At 47.7% G+C, this 27,115-nt stretch overlaps 1 protein-coding gene across 1 annotated transcript in view; it reads right to left on the bottom strand.

Moving 5' to 3' along the window:
- Positions 1-11,647: 11,647 nt before the first annotated feature.
- Positions 11,648-27,115, bottom strand: part of LOC106589976 (isthmin-1) — a 46,862-nt gene continuing 31,394 nt past the window's right edge. The window contains exons 4-6 of the mRNA XM_045710223.1: positions 17,641-17,778; positions 14,412-14,501; positions 11,648-12,734 (exon numbers count right to left, since the gene is read on the bottom strand). Of these exons, the coding sequence (XP_045566179.1) occupies positions 12,217-12,734; positions 14,412-14,501; positions 17,641-17,778 (746 nt within the window). The 3' untranslated portion in view covers positions 11,648-12,216. The remainder of the gene's footprint in view (positions 12,735-14,411; positions 14,502-17,640; positions 17,779-27,115) is intronic.

Here is a 27,115-nt window from a genome sequence, read left to right as displayed (position 1 = left end):
CACTTTCTTCCACTACAAATCTACCATTCCAGTGTTTTACTTGCTATATTGTATTTACTTTGCCACCATGGCCTTTTTTTTGCCTTTACCTCCCTTATCTCACCTCATTTGCTCACATTGTATATAGACTTATTTTTCTACTGTATTATTGACTGTATGTTTGTTTTACTCCATGTGTAACTCTGTGTTGTTGTTTGTGTCGCACTGCTTTGCTTTATCTTGGCCAGGTCGCAATTGTAAATGAGAACTTGTTCTCAACTTGCCTACCTGGTTAAATAAAGGACTGGTTCTCAACTGGTCTACCTGGTTAAATAAAGGACTTGTTCTCAACTGGCCTACCTGGTTAGATAAAGGACTTGTTCTCAACTGGCCTACCTGGTTAAATAAAGGACTTGTTCTCAACTGGCCTACCTGGTTAAATAAAGGACTTGTTCTCAACTTGCCTACCTGGTTAAATAAAGGGGAAATAAAATAAATAAATGATAATCTGTTATGTGTCAGGGGGCCTTCCTCCCACTTTACAGAATATCACAATCCTATCAAAATGGCTGCCTGTGTCTCAGTGGCATGCTGAATGGAACTAAAATGGGAGTCTTGTTCGCTGGCGTACCCTTTTCCTGAGATGTTTTTTTTTGTTTGTTATTGATGATTATCAATAACAAGGAAGGAAAGTGAATGGCAGCAGGCGATTCAAAACATCCTGACGTAAAATACCTTTCTACAATTATAATCCCAGGAGTTACATATCCTCTCATATAACCTTACATTTACATTTTCGTCATTTAGCAGACACTCTTATCCAGAGCGACTTACAGTAGTGAATGTATACATTTTCATTTTCATTTCATGCATTTTGTTTTGTACCGGCCCCCCCGTGGGAATCGAACCCACAACCCTGGCGTTGCAAACACCATGCTCTACCAACTGAACCTTGTTGTAAGTACTTCACCGATATGCTGTTTTATCAGATTATTATGGATATATAATATCTAAGTAACCCCTTCTAGAGTCGGCGTCCGCGCCACTGTGAAAAATCAAATTGGCGTAATACAAAACCCTTCAGTATAAGATGGAGATATCTGTTTCTTTGTACTGGATGCGTCCCAATCCGTCGCCGATGTCACATGTATGGACTCCAGAGTGGCACAGATCGGTCTAAGGCACTGCATCGCAGTGCTAGTCGTCGTCACTACAGACCCTGGTTCGATTCCAGGCCGTATCGCAAACCCGGCTGTGATTTGGAGTCCCATAGTGCGCTGCACAATTGTTCTAGCGTCGTCTGGCATTTGGCTGTGGAGTAGTAGGCCGTCATTGTAAATAAGAATGTTCTTAACTGACTTGCCTAGTTAAAACATTTTTTTAGAACAACTTCCGCATCTGCGTCGAAAGGTGACAGAGCTAGAGAGGTGTTTCTTAAGATCAGTTTTCTCACAAAATCGACCTGTAGAGTGTGAACATTTTTTTATTTTTTTTTCTCTCCATTTTTCTCGTCTTGGGACCCGTCTGAAGTCGGTACAGCCGATCTGCCAACTTCTCTCTGCAGCGTTCGAACAGTTAGGGCTACACACTAATATGACCCCTCTGTGTCAAGGTGAGACTCTCACCTGTTTTGTTCTAGGAGGCCTCACAAGACCCGCATGAATGTCCCTCAGTACCGTTTCAAAAAACGAATGGAAGTATTTATGGCGACAGTTTTTGTCTCCCGTGTGGCTCTGTTGGTAGAGCATGGTGTGTGCAACGCCAGGGTTGTGGGTTCGATTCCCATGGGGGACCAGTACAAAAAAAAAAAAAAATGCATGAAATGAAACGTATGAAATGTATGCATTCACTACTGTAAGAGCGTCTGCTAAACGACTAAAATGTAAATGTAGTACCAAAAATAAGGGGTTAAATACATGTAAAAATATATATATATATATATAATTAAACAAACTAATGTTTCCTGATCTTTCTTATATCTCTCAGATATAGGTCAGACACTTCAGAACAAACTTATTTATTTTTTTTAAAAACATTTGGGGGGGGAACTATCTCTTGTTAAATGTAGTGAATCTGTTATTGAATACGTTCGTATGGACTAATAGCAGTAAGGCCAAAAAAATATGTTTTCATCAAATCATTTTCCATATATTTTTTGATACTTTTATTTTATTTATTTTACCAGGTAAGTTGACTGAGAACACATTCTCATTTACAGCAACGACCTGGGAAATAGTTACAGGGGATAGGAGGGTGGGATGAATGAGCCAATTGGAAGCTGGGGATGATTAGGTGGCTGTGATGGTATGAGGGCCAGATTGATGGTATGAGGGCCAAATTTAGCCATACTTCATGGGGTCTTCAAATTCAAAGCCACATAGCTAAATGATCCTTGGTATGACCTTCTTAAAACAATTCCATATAGCTTAGTAGAACTCCCTCCCCCGGCATAGACAGGACTTAGACTCTTATGGGTTAACCAATCAGGCCCCAGGGCGGTGTGGTATAAGGCCAATATACCGCGGCTAAGGGCTGTTCTTCTGCTCGATGAAACGTAGACTGCATGGATACGTCCCTTAGCCGTGGTATATTGGCCATATACCACAAACCCCCGAAGTGCCTCATTTGCTATTATAAACCGGTTACCAACGTAATTAGAGCAGTAGAAATAAATGGTTTTGTCATACCCGTGATATACACGTCTGATATAACACGCCTGTCAGCCAATCAGCATTCAGGGCTCGAACCACCCAGTTTATAATAATATATACATTGAGTGTAGAAAACATTTAGGACCACTTCCTAATAATGAGTTGCAAGCCCCCATTTTGCCCTCAGAACATCCTCAATTGGTCAGGGCATAGACTCTCTTAATTAAAATGTAATCTTTAATTAACTAGGAAAGTCAGTTAAGAACAAATTCTTATTTACAATGACAGCCTACCGGGGAACAGTGGGTTAACTGCTTTGTTCAGGGACAGAATGACAGATTTTTTTTTTTTACCTTGTCAGCTCGGGGATTCAATCTAGCAACCTTTCGTTTACTGGCCCAATGGTCTAACAAGGTGTCGAAAGCGTTCCACAGTGATGCTGGCCCACGTTGACTCCAATGCTTTACAACAGTTGTGTCAAGTTGGCTGGATGTCCTTTGGGTGGTGGATCATTCTTGATACACACGGGGAAACTGTTGATGGTGAAAAACCCAGCAGCTTTGCAGTTCTTGACTGAAATCGATGTGTCTGGCTCCTACTACCATACCCCCGTTCAAAGGCACTTCAATATCTTGTCTTGTCCATTCACCCTCTGAACGACACACACACACAATCCACGTCTCAACTGTCTCAAGTCTTATAAACCCTTCTTTAACCTGTCTCCTCCCCTTCATCTACTCTGATTGAAGTGGATTTAACAAGTAGCATCAATAAGGGATCATAGCTTTCACCTGGATTCACCTGGTCAGTCCATGTCAGGGAAAGAGCAGGTGTTCCTAATGTTTTGTCCACTCTGTGTATATCATGTCACATGCCGACAGGCACAACGAACATTAAAGCATAAAGATAGGATGCACGTTTTCTCTGAAATGTTACATCATGTTTTTTTTATTTAAAAAATGTATATCACAACAACTGTATTGACATATTGCTTCCTCTCTATTAGTGGGCTGAATCCTAACTTGAGATGATGAGGGGCTAGCTCAAAGCTTTGGTACAAAGATCGACATTAAAAAATGATTTAAGCTAAAGTTTGAGCGTTGCTAGGCGTATCTCACGTCTGAGCGTTGCTAGGCGTATCTCACGTCTGAGCGTTGCTAGGCGTATCTCACGTCTGAGCGTTGCTAGGTGTATCTCAAGTTAGCACTCAGCCATTAACCAATCAGCGACCATAATAATACACACCCAACACTGGTAAATGAAGGTACAGCTCAATAAATACTTTAGAAAAATAATGCCGTTTTTTTTTTTTTTTACACCAGAGATAATGATCTGGACGGCAGATCCCTAGGGTAGAGTGGAGGGTAGATCCCTAGGGTAGAGTGGAGGGTAGATCCCTAGGGTAGAGTGGAGGACAGATCCCTAGGGTAGAGTGGAGGACAGATCCCTAGGGTAGAGTGGAGGGTAGATCCCTAGGGTAGTGTGTAGGGCAGATCCCTAGGGTAGAGTGGAGGGTAGATCCCTAGGGTAGAGTGGAGGACAGATCCCTAGGGTAGAGTGGAGGGCAGATCCCTAGGGTAGAGTGGAGGGTAGATCCCTAGGGTAGAGTGGAGGACAGATCCCTAGGGTAGAGTGGAGGGTAGATCCCTAGGGTAGAGTGGAGGACAGATCCCTAGGGTAGAGTGGAGGGCAGATCCCTAGGGTAGAGTGGAGGGTAGATCCCTAGGGTAGTGTGTAGGGCAGATCCCTAGGGTAGAGTGGAGGGTAGATCCCTAGGGTAGAGTGGAGGACAGATCCCTAGGGTAGAGTGGAGGGTAGATCCCTAGGGTAGAGTGGAGGGCAGATCCCTAGGGTAGAGTGGAGGGTAGATCCCTAGGGTAGTGTGTAGGGCAGATCCCTAGGGTAGAGTGGAGGGTAGATCCCTAGGGTAGAGTGGAGGGCAGATCCCTAGGGTAGAGTGGAGGGTAGATCCCTAGGGTAGAGTGGAGGGTAGATCCCTAGTGTAGAGTGGAGGGTAGATCCCTAGGGTAGAGTGGAGGGTAGATCGGGTCCGTCATTCAACGAAAAATAAACAAGTCCATTCTGAATAAACAAGCGTATAAGCACACATGGGAACCAGAATATCATATATCTACCCAAGTCACCTTTAGGAGAGGGCGGTAGAAAGCTAGCCTTGACCACAGCCATTCTGCGGGTGATGTCTGACAGTGGGAAGCTAGTAGAATGGTGACCCATCCCGATATATATATATATCTTCTGATAGGTCAGGGTGGGTGTCACTCAAAACATAGTGTCCAATTGGGCAACGGAGATCCCTGGGTTCTCCTTTTTTGACCAATCAGAAACAAATTAAAATAACATAAACATCTACATAATGTTTCTGAATCTACACCAAGCTGTCCCTTTTAACATTTTAATTATCAGACAGAATATTGGAAAAATCCATTATACAGTTTTACTTTTAATCATTACATTGATCATTACAAAGGCATATATCATACAAATGAAGGCTCTGTGTTTGGCTGGCGGTAAGGAGGCTGTGTTGTTACGATACTGTGTTTGTCTATTGTTGTGACTTGAAGATCAGATCAAACTTATGACCAATTTATACAGAAGTCCAGGTCATTCCAAATTGTTCACATACTTTTTCTTGCCACTGTATATCAGTGTGAATTCTACGTTAACAATATATTTGCATATATGAAGCAATTACTGTTCAAAAACATATTTACTATATAGTTACTATGTTTAGTAAATATAGGATAGGGCTATATGTTGTTATTGTGTTTCTGTAGACTCTTTAATAACAAACTATAACGGACTAACATTGGAATTGATGACAACGCAATACATAAAATACCATAAATACGCAGCTTGAAGAAACCACATATTTAGCCATGGAGCCCATTCTGATTGGCCATGGAGCCCATCCTGTACCATCAACATGTTTATTCATCATAACCCAGCCCTAATGCACCACCGCCTGCTACTGAGACAATAACCCCAGCCCGTATGCACCACCGCCTGCAACTGAGACAATAAACTCAGCCCTAATGCACCACCGCCTGCTACTGAGACGAACCCAGCCCTTATGCACCACCGCCTGCTACTGAGACAAACCCAGCCCTCATGCACCACCGCCTGCTACTGAGACAATAAACCCAGCCCTTATGCACCACCGCCTGCTACTGAGACAATAAACCCAGCCCTAATGCACCACCGCCTGCTACTGAGACAATAAACCCAGCCCTTATGCACCACCGCCTGCTACTGAGACAAAACCAGCCCTTATGCACCACCGCCTGCTACTGAGACAATAAACCCAGCCCTAATGCACCACCGCCTGCTACTGAGACAATAAACCCAGCCCTTATGCACCACCGCCTGATACTGAGACAATAAACCCAGCCCTAATGCACCACCGCCTGCTACTGAGACAATAAACCCAGCCCTTATGCACCACCGCCTGCTACTGAGACAAACCCAGCCCTAATGCACCACCGCCTGCTACTGAGACAATAAACCCAGCCGTAATGCACCACCACCGCCTGCTACTGAGACAATAAACCCAGCCCTAATGCACCACCACCGCCTGCTACTGAGACAATAAACCCAGCCCTAATGCACCACCACCGCCTGATACTGAGACAAACCCAGCCCTTATGCACCACCGCCTGCTACTGAGACAATAAACCCAGCCCTAATGCACCACCGCCTGCTACTGAGACAATAAACCCAGCCCTTATGCACCACCGCCTGCTACTGAGACAAAACCAGCCCTTATGCACCACCGCCTGCTACTGAGACAATAAACCCAGCCCTAATGCACCACCGCCTGCTACTGAGACAATAAACCCAGCCCTAATGCACCACCGCCTGCTACTGAGACAATAAACCCAGCCCTAATGCACCACTGCCTGCTACTGAGACAATAAACCCAGCCCTTATGCACCACCGCCTGCTACTGAGACAAACCCAGCCCTAATGCACCACCGCCTGCTACTGAGACAATAAACCCAGCCCTAATACACCACCGCCTGCTACTGAGACAATAAACCCAGCCCTAATGCACCACCACCGCCTGCTACTGAGACAATAAACCCAGCCCTTATGCACCACCGCCTGCTACTGAGACAATAAACCCAGCCCTAATGCACCACCGCCTGCTACTGAGACAATAAACCCAGCCCTTATGCACCACCTCCTGCTACTGAGACAATAAAACCAGCCCTTATGCACCACCGCCTGCTACTGAGACAATAAACCCAGCCCTAATGCACCACCGCCTGCTACTGAGACAGTAAACCCAGCCCTAATGCACCACCACCGCCTGCTACTGAGACAATAAACCCAGCCCTTATGCACCACCGCCTGCTACTGAGACATTAAACCCAACCCTTATGCACCACCGCCTGCTACTGAGACAATAAACCCAGCCCTAATGCATCAACGCCTGCTACTGAGACAATAAACCCAGCCCTAATGCACCACCACCGCCTGCTACTGAGACAATAAACCCAGCCCTTATGCACCACCGCCTGCTACTGAGACAATAAACCCAGCCCTAATGCACCACCGCCTGCTACTGAGACAATAAACCCAGCCCTTATGCACCACCGTCGCCTGCTACTGAGACAATAAACCCAGCGCTAATGCACCACCGCCTGCTACTGAGACAATAAACCCAGCCCTAATGCACCACCGCCTGCTACTGAGACAATAAACCCAGCCCTTATGCACCACCGCCGCCTGCTACTGAGACAATAAACCGAGCCCTAATGCACCACCGCCTGCTACTGAGACAATAAACCCAGCCCTAATGCACCACCACCGCCTGCTACTGAGACAATAAACCCAGCCCTTATGCACCACCGCCTGCTGCTGAGACAAAACCAGCCCTTATGCACCACCGCCTGCTACTGAGACAATAAACCCAGCCCTAATGCACCACCGCCTGCTACTGAGACAATAAACCCAGCCCTAATGCACCACCGCCTGCTACTGAGACAGTAAACCCAGCTCTAATGCACCACCACCGCCTGCTACTGAGACAATAAACCCAGCCCTTATGCACCACCGCCTGCTACTGAGACAATAAACCCAACCCTTATGCACCACCGCCTGCTACTGAGACAATAAACCCGGCCCTAATGCATCACCGCCTGCTACTGAGACAATAAACCCAGCCCTAATGCACCACCACCGCCTGCTACTGAGACAATAAACCCAGCCCTTATGCACCACCGCCTGCTACTGAGACAATAAACCCAGCCCTAATGCACCACCGCCTGCTACTGAGACAATAAACCCAGCCCTTATGCACCACCGCCGCCTGCTACTGAGACAATAAACCCAGCCCTAATACACCACCGCCTGCTACTGAGACAATAAACCCAGCCCTAATGCACCACCGCCTGCTACTGAGACAATAAACCCAGCCCTTATGCACCACCGCCGCCTGCTACTGAGACAATAAACCCAGCCCTAATGCACCACCGCCTGCTACTGAGACAATAAACCCAGCCCTAATGCACCACCACCGCCTGCTACTGAGACAATAAACCCAGCCCTTATGCACCACCGCCTGCTACTGAGACAAAACCAGCCCTTATGCACCACCGCCTGCTACTGAGACAATAAACCCAGCCCTAATGCACCACCGCCTGCTACTGAGACAATAAACCCAGCCCTAATGCACCACCGCCTGCTACTGAGACAATAAAACCAGCCCTAATGCACCACCGCCTGCTACTGAGACAATAAACCCAGCCCTTATGCACCAACGCCTGCTACTGAGACAAACCCAGCCCTAATGCACCACCGCCTGCTACTGAGACAATAAACCCAGCCCTAATGCACCACCGCCTGCTACTGAGACAATAAACCCAGCCCGTATGCACCACCACCGCCTGCTACTGAGACAATAAACCCAGCCCTTATGCACCACCGCCTGCTACTGAGACAATAAACCCAGCCCTTATGCACCACCGCCTGCTACTGAGACAATAAACCCAGCCCTTATGCATCACCGCCTGCTACTGAGACAATAAACCCAGCCCTAATGCACCACCGCCTGCTACTGAGACAATAAACCCAGCCCTTATGCACCACCTCCTGCTACTGAGACAATAAAACCAGCCCTTATGCACCACCGCCTGCTTCTGAGACAATAAACCCAGCCCTAATGCACCACCGCCTGCTACTGAGACAGTAAACCCAGCCCTAATGCACCACCACCGCCTGCTACTGAGACAATAAACCCAGCCCTTATGCACCACCGCCTGCTACTGAGACAATAAACCCAACCCTTATGCACCACCGCCTGCTACTGAGACAATAAACCCAGCCCTAATGCATCACCGCCTGCTACTGAGACAATAAACCCAGCCCTAATGCACCACCACCGCCTGCTACTGAGACAATAAACCCAGCCCTTATGCACCACCGCCTGCTACTGAGACAATAAACCCAGCCCTAATGCACCACCGCCTGCTACTGAGACAATAAACCCAGCCCTTATGCACCACCGCCGCCTGCTACTGAGACAATAAACCCAGCCCTAATGCACCACCGCCTGCTACTGAAACAATAAACCCAGCCCTAATGCACCACCGCCTGCTACTGAGAAAATAAACCCAGCCCTTATGCACCACCGCCGCCTGCTACTGAGACAATAAACCCAGCCCTAATGCACCACCGCCTGCTACTGAGACAATAAACCCAGCGCTAATGCACCACCACCGCCTGCTACTGAGACAATAAACCCAGCACTTATGCACCACCGCCTGCTACTGAGACAATAAACCCAACCCTTATGCACCACCGCCTGCTACTGAGACAATAAACCCAGCCCTAATGCATCACCGCCTGCTACTGAGACAATAAACCCAGCCCTAATGCACCACCACCGCCTGCTACTGAGACAATAAACCCAGCCCTAATGCACCACCACCGCCTGCTACTGAGACAATAAACCCTGCCCTTATGCACCACCACCGCCTGCTACTGAGACAATAAACCCAGCCCTTATGCACCACCGCCTGCTACTGAGACAATAAACCCAGCCCTAATGCACCACCGCCTGCTACTGAGACAATAAACCCAGCCCTAATGCACCACCACCGCCTGCTACTGAGACAATAAACCCAGCCCTAATGCACCACCACCCCTGCTACTGAGACAATAAACCCAGCCCTTATGCACCACCGCCTGCTACTGAGACAATAAACCCAGCCCTTATGCACCACCGCCTGCTACTGAGACAAATAAACCCAACCCTTATGCACCACCGCCTGCTACTGAGACAATAAACCCAGCCCTAATGCATCACCGCCTGCTACTGAGACAATAAACCCAGCCCTAATGCACCACCACCGCCTGCTACTGAGACAATAAACCCAGCCCTTATGCACCACCGCCTGCTACTGAGACAATAAACCCAGCCCTAATGCACCACCGCCTGCTACTGAGACAATAAACCCAGCCCTTATGCACCACCGCCGCCTGCTACTGAGACAATAAACCCAGCCCTAATGCACCACCGCCTGCTACTGAAACAATAAACCCAGCCCTAATGCACCACCGCCTGCTACTGAGAAAATAAACCCAGCCCTTATGCACCACCGCCGCCTGCTACTGAGACAATAAACCCAGCCCTAATGCACCACCGCCTGCTACTGAGACAATAAACCCAGCGCTAATGCACCACCACTGCCTGCTAATGAGACAATAAACCCAGCACTTATGCACCACCGCCTGCTACTGAGACAATAAACCCAACCCTTATGCACCACCGCCTGCTACTGAGACAATAAACCCAGCCCTAATGCATCACCGCCTGCTACTGAGACAATAAACCCAGCCCTAATGCACCACCACCGCCTGCTACTGAGACAATAAACCCAGCCCTAATGCACCACCACCGCCTGCTACTGAGACAATAAACCCAGCCCTTATGCACCACCACCGCCTGCTACTGAGACAATAAACCCAGCCCTTATGCACCACCGCCTGCTACTGAGACAATAAACCCAGCCCTAATGCACCACCGCCTGCTACTGAGACAATAAACCCAGCCCTAATGCACCACCACCGCCTGCTACTGAGACAATAAACCCAGCCGTAATGCACCACCACCGCCTGCTACTGAGACAATAAACCCAGCCCTTATGCACCACCGCCTGCTACTGAGACAATAAACCCAGCCCTAATGCACCACCGCCTGCTACTGAGACAATAAACCCAGCCCTAATGCACCACCGCCTGCTACTGAGACAATAAACCCAGCCCTAATGCACCACCGCCTGCTACTGAGACAATAAACCCAGCCCTTATGCACCACCGCCGCCTGCTACTGAGACAATAAACCCAGCCCTAATGCACCACCGCCTGCTACTGAGACAATAAACCCAGCCCTAATGCACCACCACCGCCTGCTACTGAGACAATAAACCCAGCCCTTATGCACCACCGCCTGCTACTGAGACAATAAACCCAACCCTTATGCACCACCGCCTGCTACTGAGACAATAAACCCAGCCCTAATGCATCACCGCCTGCTACTGAGACAATAAACCCAGCCCTAATGCACCACCACCGCCTGCTACTGAGACAATAAACCCAGCCCTAATGCACCACCACCGCCTGCTACTGAGACAATAAACCCAGCCCTTATGCACCACCACCGCCTGCTACTGAGACAATAAACCCAGCCCTAATGCACCACCACCGCCTGCTACTGAGACAATAAACCCAGCCCTTATGCACCACCGCCTGCTACTGAGACAATAAACCCAACCCTTATGCACCACCTCCTGCTACTGAGACAATAAACCCAGCCCTAATGCATCACCGCCTGCTACTGAGACAATAAACCCAGCCCTAATGCACCACCACCGCCTGCTACTGAGACAATAAACCCAGCCCTAATGCACCACCACCGCCTGCTACTGAGACAATAAACCCAGCCCTTATGCACCACCACCGCCTGCTACTGAGACAATAAACCCAGCCCTTATGCACCACCGCCTGCTACTGAGACAATAAACCCAGCCCTTATGCACCACCACCTTTTGTATATATAGTGTCACCTGGCTCTTCTCGTAAGTGCTGTAAGGGGTATTGATTGAGGAATGCCAATAATTAAGGTTTGATTGAGGAATGCCAATAATTAAGGTTTGATTGAGGAATGCCAATAATTAAGGTTTTTGTTATTGGTACCAGATTGGGACCAGATCACAGAGCAGAGCGTGTTATTGGGACCAGATTGGGACCAGATCACAGAGACACTGAGACAATAATTCTGGTTATGAAAATAGCAAAAATATTTCTGACGCCCCCGAACCGCCAGTGCTTAGATTTAGGTTTTATTCAAATAGAGTCCATAGTCTCTGTTGAGGACAATGTGTCCATGTGAGCGATACGTTGTCTCTTTATCACGTTGGCTGATATCAACAGACAGTCCTGTTCATTTGGACTCTAGCCTTGGATGGTTTGAAGCAGCAATTGAAGTATCACATTCATACAAATATTTCATTTAACGTTTTTTTTTTTTTTTTTCCTTTTTCATATATTCATCTCTCCAGTTCTAAAACTCCAATGCCTCCTCAACTTGTTTGAGGTAATCCTCATCCAGGGGGTTGTCTGGACACTTCTGCCCATTGTTAGGAGGCCTGACCTGGTTATAGCGACTCCAGTCCCCTTTACAGATGATCCAGGGCAAGATGTCTACCTTGTAGTGAAGGTCAGCAGAGAACTCATTGCTGATGAGGTTGGGTGTTCCAACTCCTTTTCCCCGGGTGATGAGCTTCATGTTGTCATTGTAGCAGCAGTGCTGTGCGGCCAGAGTAGTGGACTCTAGAGTTAACATGGAGCGGATGCAGTACCGAGCCGTGGGTTTGTAGATCTCTAGCTTCTCCTTGGGGCCGCTGGCGTCTTTCCAGCGGAAGCCCCGGCGTGTGGCGGGGTCGGGGACGTCGGCCGTGCTGTAGGCCACCTCGGTAGGGTAGGAGCAAGGGCAGCTAGGGAGGTCGTTGGAGACTTTGGTCATGTATTTCTTCAGGAACTCAGACTTACAGTTCATCCAGCGTTCACAGCTGTCTGTGTCTAGAAGACATTAGAGACAGAGTTAGTTAGTCTGGATCTGTCTCTTACTCGTTCTCTTTTCCTCTCTCGCTCGGTCCCTTTATTTCATAAAAAAAATGTGCTTTATTGGTTTGACGTAACAATGTGCATATTGCCAAATATCGTCTTGGTCCCGTAGACATATTTTACAGGCGTATTCGCTAGGTCGTTAGGTGCAGCATGTTAAGGTTGTAACAAAATCAAGATGTGTGTTTTTCTGGCTGAGGTTATTGGAACCAGATTGGGACCAGATCACAGAGCAGAGCGTGTTATTGGGACCAGATCACAGAGCAGAGTGTGCTATTGGAACCAGATTGGGACCAGATCACAGAGCAGAGCGTGTTATTGGGACCAGATCACAGAGCAGAGTGTGTTATTGGAACCAGATTGGGACCAGATCACAGAGCAGAGCGTGTTATTGGGACCAGATCACAGAGCAGAGTGTGTTATTGGAACCAGATTGGGACCAGATCACAGAGCAGAGCGTGATATTGGGACCAGATCACAGAGCAGAGCGTGCTATTGGGACCAGATTGGGACCAGATCACAGAGCAGAGTGTGTTATTGGGACCAGATTGGGACCAGATCACAGAGCAGAGTGTGTTATTGGGACCAGATTGGGACCAGATCACAGAGCAGAGTGTGTTATTGGGACCAGATCACAGAGCAGAGCGTGTTATTGGGACCAGATCACAGAGCAGAGCGTGTTATTGGGACCAGATCACAGAGCAGAGCGTGTTATTGGGACCAGATCACAGAGCAGAGCGTGTTATTGGGACCAGATCACAGAGCAGAGCGTGTTATTGGGACCAGATCACAGAGCAGAGCGTGTTATTGGGACCAGATTGGGACCAGATCACAGAGCAGAGTGTGTTATTGGGACCAGATCACAGAGCAGAGCGTGTTATTGGGACCAGATCACAGAGCAGAGTGTGATATTGGGACCAGATCACAGAGCAGAGCGTGTTATTGGGACCAGATTGGGACCAGATCACAGAGCAGAGCGTGTTATTGGGACCAGATCACAGAGCAGAGCGTGTTATTGGGACCAGATTGGGACCAGATCACAGAGCAGAGCGTGTTATTGGGACCAGATCACAGAGCAGAGTGTGTTATTGGGACCAGATCACCGAGCAGAGTGTGTTATTGGGACCAGATCACAGAGCAGAGCGTGTTATTGGGACCAGATCACAGAGCAGAGCGTGTTATTGGGACCAGATCACAGAGCAGAGTGTGTTATTGGGACCAGATCACAGAGCAGAGTGTGTTATTGGGACCAGATTGGGACCAGATCACAGAGCAGAGTGTGTTATTGGGACCAGATCACAGAGCAGAGCGTGTTATTGGGACCAGATCACAGAGCAGAGCGTGTTATTGGGACCAGATCACCGAGCAGAGTGTGTTATTGGGACCAGATCACAGAGCAGAGCGTGTTATTGGGACCAGATCACAGAGCAGAGTGTGTTATTGGGACCAGATCACAGAGCAGAGCGTGTTATTGGGACCAGATCACAGAGCAGAGCGTGTTATTGGGACCAGATCACAGAGCAGAGTGTGTTATTGGGACCAGATCACAGAGCAGAGCGTGTTATTGGGACCAGATCACAGAGCAGAGTGTGTTATTGATGAAAATAAAGAGTAATGAGAGAAGAATCTTACCGACTCCAAAGAGCTCTGTAGCGTTGAACTCATCTGTTCCAGCCAGCAGACTGACCTCAGTGGCAGCTGTCTTGAATGCATCTTCAATACCTGCACACAGAGGACAGTGAATGGACAGTGAATGGACAGTGAATGGACAGTGAATGGACAGTGAATGGACAGTGAATGGACAGTGAATGGCGCGACTGACAAGCGTATCACTCCTACATCTATAATAAAGCGCTGGTCTGCCTTCTTAACAACACTATCAACAAAAGGCAGGTCCTACCAGGCCCTAGTTGTCGCACATAGACTACTGTTCGGTCGTGTGGTCAGGTGCCACAAACAGGGCAGCACGGCTGGCCCTTAAATGTACACAGGGAGCTAACATTAATAATATCCATGTCAATCTCTCCTGGCTCAAAGTGGAGAAATTGATTTCATCACTACTTGTATTTGTGTGAAGTATTGACATGTTGAATGCACTGAGCTGTCTGTTTAAACTACTGGCACACAGCTCAGACACCCATACATACCCCACAAGACATGCCACCAGAGGTCTGTTTAAACTGACTGGCACACAGCTCAGACACCCATCCATACCCTACAAGACATGCCACCAGAGGTCTGTTTAAACTACTGGCACACAGCTCAGACACCCATACACACCCCACAAGACATGCCACCAGAGGTCTGTTTAAACTACTGGCACACAGCTCAGACACCCATCCATACCCCACAAGACATGCCACCAGAGGTCTCTTCACAGTCCCCAAGTCCAGAACAGACTATGGGAGGCGCACAGTACTACATGGATTACCTTTGCTGTTCTTCGTCAGAATGCACTCCCAGACTTCTACTTCCAAATAATCCATAGTTATATCCAAATAGCTGCGTTTTGTTCTTGCGTTCAAGACACTATCCGAAGGGTGACGCGCCCGCGCATATGGTGACAAAAAATTCAAAATATTCCATTAACGTACTTTGAAGATTGTCAAACGCTGTTTAAAATCAATTTTTATGCGATTTTTCTCATAAAATAGCGATAATATTCCAACAGGGAGACGTTGTATCCGTTCAAACACTGAAATAAGAAAATTGAGTCTTCACATGCACGCGCGCCCCCGTCTCATTGTTCTCAGAAGGAGCACTCTCCAAAACCCCTACTGTTTTTCGCTCAGAGACATCAGTCAGGAAGTTAAAGGTTGGTCGCAAATGGGTCTTCCAAATGGACAATGACCCCAAGCATACTTCCAAAGTTGTGGAAAAATGGCTTAAGGACAACAAAGTCACGGTATTGGAGTGGCCATCACAAAACCCTGACCTCAATCCCATAGAAGATTTGTGGGCAGAACTGAAAAAGCGTGTGCGAGCAAGGAGGCCTACAAACCTGACTCAGTTACATCAGCTCTGTCAGGAGGAACGGGCCAAAATTCACCCAACTTATTGTGGGAAGCTTGTGGAAGGCTACCCAAAACATTTGACCCAATATAGAATCTTCTCAGGTTTTGGCCTGCCATATGAGTTCTGTTATACTCACCGACACCATTCAAACAGTTTTAGAAACTTTAGGGTGTTTTCTATCCAAATCTACTAATTATATGCATATTCTAGTTTCTGGGCAGGAGTAATAACCAGATTAAATCAGGTACGTTTTTTATCCAGCCGTGAAAATACTGCCCCCTATCCTAAACAGGTTAATGTTGCTGGACCCCAGGAAGAGTAGCTGCTGCCTTGGCAGGAACTAATGGGGATCCATAATAAACCCCAGGAAGAGTAGCTGCTGCCTTGGCAGGAACTAATGGGGATCCATAATAAACCCCCTGGAAGAGTAGCTGCTGCCTTGGCAGGAACTAATGGGGATCCACAATAAACCCCAGGAAGAGTAGCTGCTGCCTTGGCAGGAACTAATGGGGATCCATAATAAACCCCAGGAAGAGTAGCTGCTGCCTTGACAGGAACTAATGGGGATCCATAATAAACCCCAGGAAGAGTAGCTGCTGCTTTGGCAGGAACTAATGGGGATCCATAATAAACCCCCAGGAAGAGTAGCTACTGCCTTGGCAGGAACTAATGGGGATCCATAATAAACCCCAGGAAGAGTAGCTGCTGCCTTGGCAGGAACTAATGGGGATCCATAATAAACCCCAGGAAGAGTAGCTGCTGCTTTGGCAGGAACTAATGGGGATCCATAATAAACCCCCAGGAAGAGTAGCTGCTGCCTTGGCAGGAACTAATGGGGATCCATAATAAACCCCAGGAAGAGTAGCTGCTGCTTTGGCAGGAACTAATGGGGATCCATAATAAACCCCCAATAAGAGTAGCTGCTGCCTTGGCAGGAACTAATGGGGATCCATAATAAACCCCAGGAAGAGTAGCTGCTGCTTTGGCAGGAACTAATGGGGATCCATAATAAACCCCAGGAAGAGTAGCTGCTGCCTTGGGATGAACTAATGGGGATCCATAATAAACCCCAGGAAGAGTAGCTGCTGCCTTGACAGGAACTAATGGGGGATCCATAATAAACCCCAGGAAGAGTAGCTGCTGCCTTGGCAGGAACTAATGGGGATCCATAATAAACCCAAGGAAGAGTAGCTGCTGCTTTGGCAGGAACTAATGGGGATCCATAATAAACCCCAGGAAGAGTAGCTGCTGCCATGGCAGGAACTAATGGGGATCCATAATAAACCCCAGGAAGAGTAGCTGCTGCTTTGGCAGGAACTAATGGGGATCCATAATAAACCCCAGGAAGAGTAGCTGCTGCCTTGACAGGAACTAATGGGGGATCCATAATAAACCCCAGGAAGAGTAGCTGCTGCCTTGGCAGGAACTAATGGGGATCCATAATAAACCCTCAGGAAGAGTAGCTGCTGCCTTGGCAGGAACTAATGGGGATCCATAATAAACCACAATACATATTTAATGACTGAAGTGCTGGTAAACTAAGCTGGCCAGGATTCAAACACAGATTAATGACCTGTGCACAGCGATAAGACATTTAACGGAAATTTCCCCGGCGTTCACGAAGATCACGTTGGCTGTAAATGCTGCAGATGTAGAAAACACCTTAAAAATAACATTTAACTGATAACCAGGGGTGTATTCAATAGGAACCAAACACAACAAAATGAGGAGGGACCTACCTGAATTTGTCCAATATAAACTCTTGTTTTCATCGCAACTGTTTTCTACGGTTTGGACTAATGATTACAACCCTGGATCCACACACACACACACACCCCCTCCTCACCTGGGCAGGGTGGCATGTCACAGGTGCGTGACTCGGTAGCGCTGCAGGCGTAACCACATGACCTGGTCCTCTTCTGGTTCCCGTTCCCACAGGTTACACTGCATGGAGACCAGTTACTCCAGCCACCGTCGATATAGTCTGGAGGGAGAGAAGCAGAGAGAAGCAGAGAGAGAGAGAGAGAGAGAGAGAGAGAGACAGAGAGACAGAGAGAGACAGAGAGAGAGAGAGAGAGAGAGACAGAGAGAGAGAGCGAGAGAGAGAGAGAGAGAGAGAGAGAGAGAGAGAGAGAGAGAGAGAGAGAGAGAGAGAGAGAGAGAGAGAGAGAGAGAGAGAGAGAGAGAAAACACTGTCAGTATAAGCCAGTACACAGAGTAGCCAGCCAAATAGAAAAAGTAGCTAGCCAGAGCATTCTGGGCTGTCTAGGGGGTTCCGGGGGGCATGACCCCAACCAGAGGATATTGTTTTCGAACAAGCTCTCTTTTGGTGGCCTCTGATACTTTCTCATGCCTTGATTCCATTCCAAATACACAGCTAAAAGATTAAATACTTTAATGAGTTTACCTCCCAGGTCAGTGAAATTAGTTGTGGCAAAAAAATTGACTGAAAATGTATGAATTCAGTGTATTGTTAGTAGTTTTTGGTCTAGGTCTTTATGATCAGGACTATTTTCTAAGTAAGAGAACATTAATCCTTTAACATTAAATCAATTTTCTCTTGAGATTAAAGTCATATTTACAGTTTTACTGCACGATATGAATTGCCACAATCTGATCTTCATATTATTTTTTATTTTTTTTAAATACATTTTTATTATATATCAGTTAAATCACTGAAGGAATATCAGTATTTTTCCGAATCTCAGTATGTGATTTATTCAAAAAATGTCTTGTTTAGCAACTGAGCTACAGGAAGAGACTTCCAGAAGAATGAAGCTGGTGTTAAACGAACAGCAGTTGACTACTCCATTGTTGACACTTTAATCAGTTGGCCTATATCAATATCTTTAACAATACTGTCACGCCCTGACCTTAGAGAGCCTTTTGATTTCTCTATGTTGGTTAGGTCAGGGTGTGATTTGGGTGGGAATTCTAGTTTTTCTATTTCTTTGTTTGCCGGGTATGGTTCACAATCAGAGGCAGCTGTCTATCGTTGTCTCTGATTGGGGATCATATTTAGGCAGCCTTTTTCCCACCTTAGTTTGTGGGATCGTGATTTTGTATAGCTGCTGTATAGCCTGCAGAACTTTACGTTCGTTTTTTGTATTTTGTCGTTTTGTCGGTGTTCATTTTAATAAAAAGTAAAATGTTCGTTTACCATGCTGCGCCTTGGTCCAATCTTTACGACGAGCTTAACAAATACCATTTAAGTATTATTATCTTTTAGAACCTTCAATATATTTAATTTGATAATTTATTAATTATGAATAATTAGTATTATTTTTTTTATATTACAGAGTATGCATTGCCCCTTTAAGGTGCCATTCTGCCTAAACCTTGAATCTCTGGTTGTAGCCTATTTGCATATTTAAAATGATGCTACGCCTGCAACTGTATGAGTTGAGAAATAAACGTGGTAGCACTGGAAAGCTGAGATCGCCCTCTTTTTAACAACGGCAATTAAAACCCCCGATTTCCTGTTTTGTCACTCGTTTTTTTTTTGATGGCAGAGGAAAAATACACGTGGACAGTTCTAGCATATTCAAAGTGCGCCTCGGCAGAAACATTTGTTTCATGTTCCATATTCTTTTAAATGAAAAGAAGCCTAGTCAATTTATGAAGTGGAAAAAAAAAGTCGTCGGAAAATAAGTTTGTGATCGTCTGTTTAGTCGACGTACGGCTCTAAGGGAAAAAACACTGAAAAGGCTGTGGGCACATTGAGATTTCCAGTCCAAAATTCCGGGTTCAGGTTAGATTAGAGGTTAATAGTCAGTAGTGGTGGCTATTCAGGGCAGGAGGCGGACAGGGATAAGTCCAATGAGATAAGTCCAATGAGGAACTTGACATTTTTGACCGTCTCCATGGCGATCCCGTTGATGAGAATGGGGGGGGGGGGGGGGTGTCCAGCCTGGTTCCTCCTGAAGTCCACAATCAGCTGCTTTGTTTTGCTAAACGTTGAGGGAGAGGTTGTTTACTTGGCACCACGTCCGTCAGAGTGCCTACCTCCTCCCTGTAAACCGTCTCGTGTTTGTTGGTGATCAGGCCTACTACTGTCGTCTCGTCAGCTAACTTGACGATGGAGTTGGAACTGTGTGAGGCCAGTCAGTTGTGGGTATACAGAGAGTACAGGAAGGGACTGAGGACGCACTCTTGCGGGGCCCCGGTGTTGATAATCAGTGTCGAGGAGGTAATGTTGCATACCTTCACCACCTGGGGGGCGGCCCGTCAGGAAGTCCAGGATCCAGTTGAATAGGGAGGAGTTCAGACCCAGGGCCGTGAGCTTTGTGGTAAGCTTAGAAGGCACTATGGTATTGAAAGCCGAGCTGTAGTCGAAGAAAAGCATCCTCACATATGCATTCCTTTTGTCCAGGTGGGAAAGGGCAGTGTGCGGTAAAATGGCGAGTGTTTCGTTCGTGGATCTGTCAGGGCAGTAGATGAATTGGAGAGGGTTGAGTGATGTCAGGGAAGGGAGGAGGTGAGATGGAGAGGGTTGAGTGTGTCAAAAAGGGAGGAGGTGATATGGAGAGGGTGGAGTGTGTCGAGGAGGTGATGTGGAGAGGGTAGAGTGTGTCGGGGAGGGAGGAGGTGAATTGGAGAGGGTGGAGGTGATATGGAGAGGGTGGAGGTGATATGGAGAGGGTGCAGGTGATATGGAGAGGGTTGAGTGTGTCAGGGTGTGTCAGGGAGGGAGGAGGTGATATGGAGAGGGTTGGGTGTGTCGGGGAGGGGAGGGAGGAGGTGAGATGGAGAGGGTGGAGTGATGTCAGGGAGGGTGGGAGGAGGTGAGATGGAGAGGGTGGAGGTGATATGGAGAGGGTGGAGTGATGTCAGGGAGGGAGGGAGGAGGTGAGATGGAGAGGGTGGAGGTGATATGGAGAGGGTGGAGTGATGTCAGGGAGGGAGGGAGGAGGTGAGATGGAGAGGGTGGAGTGTGTCGGGGAGGGAGGGAGGAGGTGAGATGGAGAGGGTGGAGTGATGTCGGGGAAGGAGGAGGTGAGATGGAGAGGGTGGAGTGATGTCGGGGAAGGAGGAGGTGAGATGAAGAGGGTGGAGGTGATATGGAGAGGGTGGAGTGTGTCGGGGAGGTGATATGGTCTTTGACTAGTCTCTCAAAAGCACTTCATGATGAAGGAAGTGAGGGCTACGGGTCAGTAGTCAGTCACTTCAGTTACTTTCCTTTTCCTGGGCACTGGGATGATAGTGGACATCTTGAAGCAGGTGGGTATAGAGTCCTGAACTAGGGAGAGATTGAAAATGTCAGAGAACACAAGAGCCAGCTGGTCTGTACATGCTCTGAGGACACGGCTAGAGATGCCATCTGGCCCGGCAGACCTTAAGTACGTAGCCCTCATTGGGCTCTCTTCCGCTACTCGGAGTCGTTGTTGTGCTTGAAGTATGAGAAAAAGGTGTTTCGCTCGTCTGGTAGGGTGGTGTTGGTGACCGCGATGTAGCTGGCTTTCATTTTGTAATCCGTGATCGTTAGGAGCCCCTGCCACATACGCCTCATGACCGACCCGCTGAATTGTTCTTCCGCTTTGTCCCTATATTTGTCTTTCGCCATCTTGATCGATCTGCGTAGGTTGTATTAGTACTTTTAACTATTGTCCCCTATCACCATGCCCTGTTTATTTTCTTAATAATATATATAAATATATACAAACATACACATACAAACAATTTACAGACAAAAACAAAGATTACATCTCCTCTGTCCAGACCCACATGATCACACCTGGTCACACCTCCATCCCTAGTACCTGGTCACACCTCCATCCCTAGTACCTGGTCACACCTCCATCCCTAGTACCTGGTCACTCCTCCATCCCTAGTACCTGGCCACACCTCCATCCCTAGTACCTGGCCACACCTCCATCCCTAGTACCTGGTCATACCTCCATCCCTAGTCACACCTCCATCCCTAGTACCTGGCCACACCTCCATCCCTAGTCACAGCTCCATCCCTAGTACCTGGCCACACCTCCATCCCTAGTACCTGGTCATACCTCCATCCCTAGTCACACCTCCATCCCTAGTACCTAGTCACACCTCCATCCCTAGTACCTGGTCACACCTCCATCCCTAGTCACACCTCCATCCCTAGTACCTGGTCCCACCTCCATCCCTAGTACCTGGTCACACCTCCATCCCTAGTACCTGATCACACCTCCATCCCTGGTACCTGGTCACACCTCCATCCCTAGTACCTGGTCACACCTCCATCCCTAGTACCTGGTCCCACCTCCATCCCTAGTACCTGGTCACACCTCCATCCCTAGTACCTGGTCACTCCTCCATCCCTAGTACCTGGTCACACCTCCATCCCTAGTACCTGATCACACCTCCATCCCTGGTACCTGGTCACACCTCCATCCCTAGTACCTGGCCACACCTCCATCCCTAGTCACACCTCCATCCCTAGTACCTGGTCACACCTCCATCCCTAGTACCTGGTCACTCCTCCATCCCTAGTACCTGGTCACACCTCCATCCCTAGTACCTGGTCACTCCTCCATCCCTAGTACCTACCTGGTCACTCCTCCATCCCTAGTACCTGGTCCCACCTCCATCCCTAGTACCTGGTCACACCTCCATCCCTAGTACCTGGTCACACCTCCATCCCTAGTACCTGGCCACACCTCCATCCCTAGTACCTGGTCCCACCTCCATCCCTAGTACCTGGTCACACCTCCATCCCTAGTCACACCTCCATCCCTAGTACCTGGTCACACCTCCATCCCTAGTACCTGGTCCCACCTCCATCCCTAGTACCTGGTCCCACCTCCATCCCTAGTACCTGGTCACACCTCCATCCCTAGTACCTGGTCACTTCTCCATCCCTAGTACCTGGTCACACCTCCATCCCTAGTACCTGGTCACTCCTCCATCCCTAGTACCTACCTGGTCACTCCTCCATCCCTAGTACCTGGTCACACCTCCATCCCTAGTCACACCTCCATCCCTAGTACCTGGTCACACCTCCATCCCTAGTACCTGCTCACACCTCCATCCCTAGTACCTGGCCACACCTCCATCCCTAGTACCTGGTCATACCTCCATCCCTAGTACCTGGTCACACCTCCATCCCTAGTCACACCTCCATCCCTAGTACCTGGCCACACCTCCATCCCTAGTCACACCTCCATCCCTAGTACCTGGCCACACCTCCATCCCTAGTACCTGGTCATACCTCCATCCCTAGTCACACCTCCATCCCTAGTACCTAGTCACACCTCCATCCCTAGTACCTGGTCACACCTCCATCCCTAGTCACACCTCCATCCCTAGTACCTGGTCACACCTCCATCCCTAGTACCTGGTCCCACCTCCATCCCTAGTACCTGGTCCCACCTCCATCCCTAGTACCTGGTCACACCTCCATCCCTAGTACCTGGTCACACCTCCATCCCTAGTACCTGGTCACTCCTCCATCCCTAGTCACACCTCCATCCCTAGTACCTACCTGGTCACTCCTCCATCCCTAGTACCTGGTCACACCTCCATCCCTAGTCACACCTCCATCCCTAGTACCTGGTCACACCTCCATCCCTAGTACCTGGTCACACCTCCATCCCTAGTACCTGATCACACCTCCATCCCTAGTCACACCTCCATCCCTAGTACCTGGTCACTCCTCCATCCCTAGTACCTGGTCACTCCTCCATCCCTAGTACCTGGTCACACCTCCATCCCTAGTACCTGGTCACACCTCCATCCCTAGTACCTGGTCACACCTCCATCCCTAGTACCTGGTCACACCTCCATCCCTAGTACCTGATCACACCTCCATCCCTAGTACCTGGTCACACCTCCATCCCTAGTACCTGGTCACTCCTCCATCCCTAGTACCTGGTCACACCTCCATCCCTAGTACCTGGTCCCACCTCCATCCCTAGTCACACCTCCATCCCTAGTACCTGGTCACACCTCCATCCCTAGTACCTGGTCACACCTCCATCCCTAGTACCTGGCCACACCTCCATCCCTAGTCACTCCTCCATCCCTAGTACCTGGCCACACCTCCATCCCTAGTCACACCTCCATCCCTAGTACCTGGTCACACCTCCATCCCTAGTACCTGGTCACACCTCCATCCCTAGTACCTGGCCACACCTCCATCCCTAGTACCTGGCCACACCTCCATCCCTAGTCACACCTCCATCCCTAGTACCTGGCCACACCTCCATCCCTAGTCACACCTCCATCCCTAGTACCTGGCCACACCTCCATCCCTAGTACCTGGTCATACCTCCATCCCTAGTCACACCTCCATCCCTAGTACCTAGTCACACCTCCATCCCTAGTACCTGGTCACACCTCCATCCCTAGTCACACCTCCATCCCTAGTACCTGGTCACACCTCCATCCCTAGTACCTGATCACACCTCCATCCCTAGTACCTGGTCACACCTCCATCCCTAGTACCTGGCCACACCTCCATCCCTAGAACCTGATCACACCTCCATCCCTAGTACCTGGTCACACCTCCATCCCTAGTACCTGGCCACACCTCCATCCCTCAGTGTGGTCGTAGTCTAACTATAGTCCAGGGCAGAGTGAATGAGTGAGTGTTTTCAGTTTTATCAATTACAAACAAACACACCAGGAAGTATTTGGCAAGAAAATAGGTTTTCCAGGAAAGCTTCTGACGCAACACAACTTAATGTGTTGGCAGCTTTAGCCAAGTTGGGCACTTAACTCTCAGTAATACTCTCAAGTGTAAAAAAAAAAATTGAATCAAATACTCGTCTTGGCACAAGTCACATTGAAATGAGTCCCGGGCTGCTTTTTTTCTGCTTTCTGACTGTTAATGTGTTGTTTGGAAATGGGGCTGAAATGGCAAGAAATTCCCTTTCGTTCCAAATGATCATTGAAGGGATCAGTTTAATGAGAATACATGGAAACGTTTCCTCTGGCTGAACTAAGTACTAAACTATTACATTAAACTCACGGTGCACACACACACACACACACACACACACACACACACACACACACACACACACACACACACACACACACACACACACACCACCCCCTAACCAACATCTGCCACACATTGTCTTAATTTCACAGATTCAAGTCTAGATAGCAGTGTAGCCCCTTCCTCTACCCCCCCCTGCCACTACACCCCCATACACAAATTACACCTAAAGCGCACTAGTGGCAGCTCTTACAGAAACAGAGAACAGCTCACTCAGCAGGACCAGCAGCCAGCTAGCACAGACCCATATTTTATAAGAGCTTAGTTAGAGCAGGGTTATCATTATGGTCATTTTTCATACAACCTTCCTACAACGTTCTGGGAAAGTTGCAGGATACCCAGCTAACACATAACGTTCTGAGAACCATATGTTTCTCATGTGGGAATTTCAGTACAACAGCATAACGTTTCCTACAGGTTTCCTCACGGATCTATTTAAAGTCATGTTCTCAGAACGTTAAGAAAACGTTCTTTAAAAACACAAGAAAACATTAGTAACGTTCAAAGAGCAGAACGTTCTAAGAATGTTATTTAAAAACATACATTCCATTCTCAGCGTCAACAAATCTCTATCTTGTTAAGTGTGCTCAGGTGTGTTGGCCACGCCCACTATTTGGCCACACCCGAGCTTAATGACTGCTGGGCGGCAGGTAGCCTAGCGGTTAAGATCGTTAGGCCAGTAACTGAAAGGTCTGCGGTTCGGAATCTCTGAGCCGACTAGGTGAAAACTCTGCCGACGTGCCCTTGAGGCACTTAACCCTAATCGCTCCTGTAAGTCGCTCTGGATAAGAGAGTGTCCACTAAATGACTAAAAGGTAAATGTTGTGTTTGTTTCCTTTGAAATGGGGTCTGTTTGAATAGACTAACATTAACATGTCATTCTAGCTCCATCCTGGTTGTTGGAATAATCCATGAATAGAGAATAGGTGATCGTAGGTTTGAATCTCACTGACGCTGTGCCACAATAAAAAAAAATAGTAAATGTGCTTGCATGATTAATCGATAAGAAAATTAATTTCTATGTGTCAAATGAAATGTTATTAGTCACAAGCGCCAAATACAACAGGTGTAGACCTTACAGTGAAATGCTGAATACAACAGGTGTAGTAGACCTTACAGTGAAATGCTGAATACAACAGGTGTAGTAGACCTTACAGTGAAATGCTGAATACAACAGGTGTAGTAGACCTCACAGTGAAATGCTGAATACAACAGGTGTAGTAGACCTTACAGTGAAATGCTGAATACAACAGGTGTAGTAGACCTCACAGTGAAATGCTGAATACAACAGGTGTAGTAGACCTTACAGTGAAATGCTGAATACAACAGGTGTAGTAGACCTTACAGTGAAATGCTGAATACAACAGGTGTAGTAGACCTCACAGTGAAATGCTGAATACAACAGGTGTAGTAGACCTCACAGTTAAATGCTGAATACAACAGGTGTAGTAGACCTTACAGTGAAATGCTGAATACAACAGGTGTAGACCTCACAGTGAAATGCTGAATACAACAGGTGTAGACCTCACAGTTAAATGCTGAATACAACAGGTGTAGTAGACCTTACAGTGAAATGCTGAATACAACAGGTGTAGACCTCACAGTGAAATGCTGAATACAACAGGTGTAGTAGACCTCACAGTGAAATGCTGAATACAACAGGTGTAGTAGACCTTACAGTGAAATGCTGAATACAACAGGTGTAGTAGACCTCACAGTGAAATGCTGAATACAACAGGTGTAGTAGACCTTACAGTGAAATGCTGAATACAACAGGTGTAGTAGACCTTACAGTGAAATGCTGAATACAACAGGTGTAGTAGACCTCACAGTGAAATGCTGAATACAACAGGTGTAGTAGACCTCACAGTTAAATGCTGAATACAACAGGTGTAGTAGACCTTACAGTGAAATGCTGAATACAACAGGTGTAGACCTCACAGTGAAATGCTGAATACAACAGGTGTAGACCTCACAGTTAAATGCTGAATACAACAGGTGTAGTAGACCTTACAGTGAAATGCTGAATACAACAGGTGTAGTAGACCTCACAGTGAAATGCTGAATACAACAGGTGTAGTAGACCTCACAGTGAAATGCTGAATACAACAGGTGTAGTAGACCTTACAGTGAAATGCTGAATACAACAGGTGTAGTAGACCGTACAGTGAAATGCTGAATACAACAGGTGTAGTAGACCTCACAGTGAAATGCTGAATACAACAGGTGTAGTAGACCTTACAGTGAAATGCTGAATACAACAGGTGTAGTAGACCTTACAGTGAAATGCTGAATACAACAGGTGTAGTAGACCTCACAGTGAAATGCTGAATACAAC

This window comes from Salmo salar, chromosome ssa28 (assembly GCF_905237065.1).
Source record: "Salmo salar chromosome ssa28, Ssal_v3.1, whole genome shotgun sequence".
Classification (NCBI taxonomy): domain Eukaryota; kingdom Metazoa; phylum Chordata; class Actinopteri; order Salmoniformes; family Salmonidae; genus Salmo; species Salmo salar.
Note: the sequence above shows the minus strand (reverse complement) of the source record. Positions and strands in the feature narration are given on the sequence as shown.